Source organism: Penaeus monodon, chromosome 32 (genome assembly GCF_015228065.2).
Source record: "Penaeus monodon isolate SGIC_2016 chromosome 32, NSTDA_Pmon_1, whole genome shotgun sequence".
NCBI lineage: Eukaryota > Metazoa > Arthropoda > Malacostraca > Decapoda > Penaeidae > Penaeus > Penaeus monodon.
Genome location: NC_051417.1, coordinates 10,390,459 through 10,392,632, shown reverse-complemented (window position 1 = coordinate 10,392,632; position 2,174 = coordinate 10,390,459). Strand labels below are relative to the sequence as shown.

The 2,174-nt window shown below is 48.9% G+C and overlaps 1 protein-coding gene across 1 annotated transcript in view; it reads left to right on the top strand.

The window, feature by feature from the left end:
* LOC119593496 (protocadherin-like wing polarity protein stan) overlaps positions 1-2,174 on the top strand; it is a gene marked incomplete at its 5' end in the record, with an annotated part of 16,607 nt that overhangs the window by 9,251 nt on the left and 5,182 nt on the right. The window contains 5 exon segments of the mRNA XM_037942446.1: positions 200-418; positions 595-815; positions 1,067-1,213; positions 1,402-1,666; positions 1,923-2,174. Coding sequence (XP_037798374.1) covers positions 200-418; positions 595-815; positions 1,067-1,213; positions 1,402-1,666; positions 1,923-2,174 — 1,104 coding nt within the window.

The following is a 2,174-nucleotide window of genomic DNA, read 5'->3' as shown; positions in this document are numbered from 1 at the left end:
AGATATGCTGTTTATGGTTGTTTCTGTTTTGGGGGAAATATAACATATTTATGACAGTAGGATACCTTACATTAGGTGATCAAAAGCACAGTACCTTCAAATCTCATGTTCAAATTATAATTTTCATAGAGGTAAACACTACAGTAATTTCTCGCGATAAAAGCACCTTCCTTACTAGTCTTACCCACGCCCCTCACAGTTCCTCGCCGAGCCGTCCATCGCCGAGGACGTGACGACCTACACGGGCCTCATCCTGTCACTGGTGCTACTCCTCCTCGCGTTCATCGCCTTCTGCCTCCTCCGCGGCGCCCAGACCAACTCGAACACGATCCACAAGAACCTGACTGCTTGCATCTTCATCGTGCAGCTGCTCTTCCTCGCGGCTTTGAAGATCAGGCATATTCTTGTGCAACAGGAGGTTGGTTGGGATGTGGTGGTTTTGAGGAGGAAAAGTTCTATGAGTAGATTTGTTTTCTTTGCAAGCGTGAATAAACAGTTTTGATGTCTGAATGTTGAGTAAGATAATGCCAATTTTACGACTCCTTTACATTCACTTAAATAATTCTCCCATTTCACATTCACTCTTCGCCACAGTTCCCTTGCAAAATGGTAGCCATCGGCCTCCACTACTTCTGGCTGTGCGTGTTCACGTGGCTGCTCATCGAGGGAGTTCACCTGTACCGGATGCTAACGGAGATGCGCGACGTGAACCACGGCCAGATGCGGTTCTACTACTCCTGCGGGTACGGGCTGCCCGCCATCATCGTGGGTCTGTCCGTGGGCGTGCGCGCCGACCAGTACGGGAACTACTTCTTGTGAGTTTTTCGGGTTATTTCTTTTCTGCAGAGAATGTAGAGAGAGAAAAATGTAATATATATTAAGAAAGTCTGCAATTTGCTCTTTTCATATGATATTTGATAGGTTGTTCACAATTGAAAGATCGCGTGTGGTGGATAGATATATACAGCTATATGGAAATATTCAGATAGACAGAGCGATAAATAAAAGAACATTAGATGACAATAACAAATAAATGAGCGAGACTTACGTATGTTTGTTTGTACAGCTGTTGGTTAAGCATCTACGAGAACGTGGTGTGGGCCTTGGTGGGCCCGATTTGCACCATCGTCATCATCATTCTGCTGGTGTTCGTCCTGGCCATCCGCGCTTCCCTCACCCTCAAGGGGCATATCGAAGGATTCGGAAACCTCAGGTCTGTCTAGGGCTTCCAAATTATTTGTTCTTTTTCACTCTTCTCTATAACTATAAGTGCAAATGTGGAGCTTGCAATTGCTCAATTTTTAAATGTTATGGATTGATAAGTTCTTTAAGATACACTGTGCCATATCCCTGGAATAATTCGTAGCCATTTTATCTCATTGCTGTATCTCCCGACCGCAGGACGCTGTTGTGGCTCGGCATCCTGTTCCTGCCTCTCCTCGGGGCTACGTGGGTGCTGGCGGTCCTTTCGGTGTCAGAGGACCTCGAGATCCTGCACTACTTCTTCTCGGTGTTCTCCCTGCTGACGGCCCTCTTCGTACTCGTAGGATACTGCCTCCTCAACAGCCGCGTCAGGGACTCGCTCTACTTCATGTTCCTCGCCTGCACAGGGAGGAAGGTGCCCTACCAGGAGACTCTGAGCGTCACGCGGCCGTCGCACTCCTCGGTGAGCACTCGTCATTCGCGTCCTCGGCTGGGAAGGGGAAATGGAAGAATGTTGTGCTTCATGAACGTTATTAAATGTTTCGGTCATGGGCTGATCTAGATTCTTGTGTGAATATCTTAATTTTGTATTTTTCTTCCGCATTTACATTTGCCTAAGAAAGAATGTTAATCAAGTAAATAACAGCAACGCCAAAAACAAAACTCCTAAGGCACACGCACCACAAGCTAACCCCTTCCCCCCCTCCTCCACCCCACAGCGCTCGGCCCTCACCTACAATGACGACTTCAACATCCTGCGGCGCAACATCGGCATCTCCACGGCCAGCACGACCTCCCGCTCCACCTGCAAGACCTCCAGCTCTCCCTACAGCCGGAGTGAGGGCGTGGCGGTGGGCGGGCGGGTGGCCTCCTCCAGCACGCCCAGCAACTACAACTCCAACACGGATATCAACTCCCAGGCGCATTCGGTCAAGTCGCCGTACGCCTACAACGACTCCACCATGTTCCAT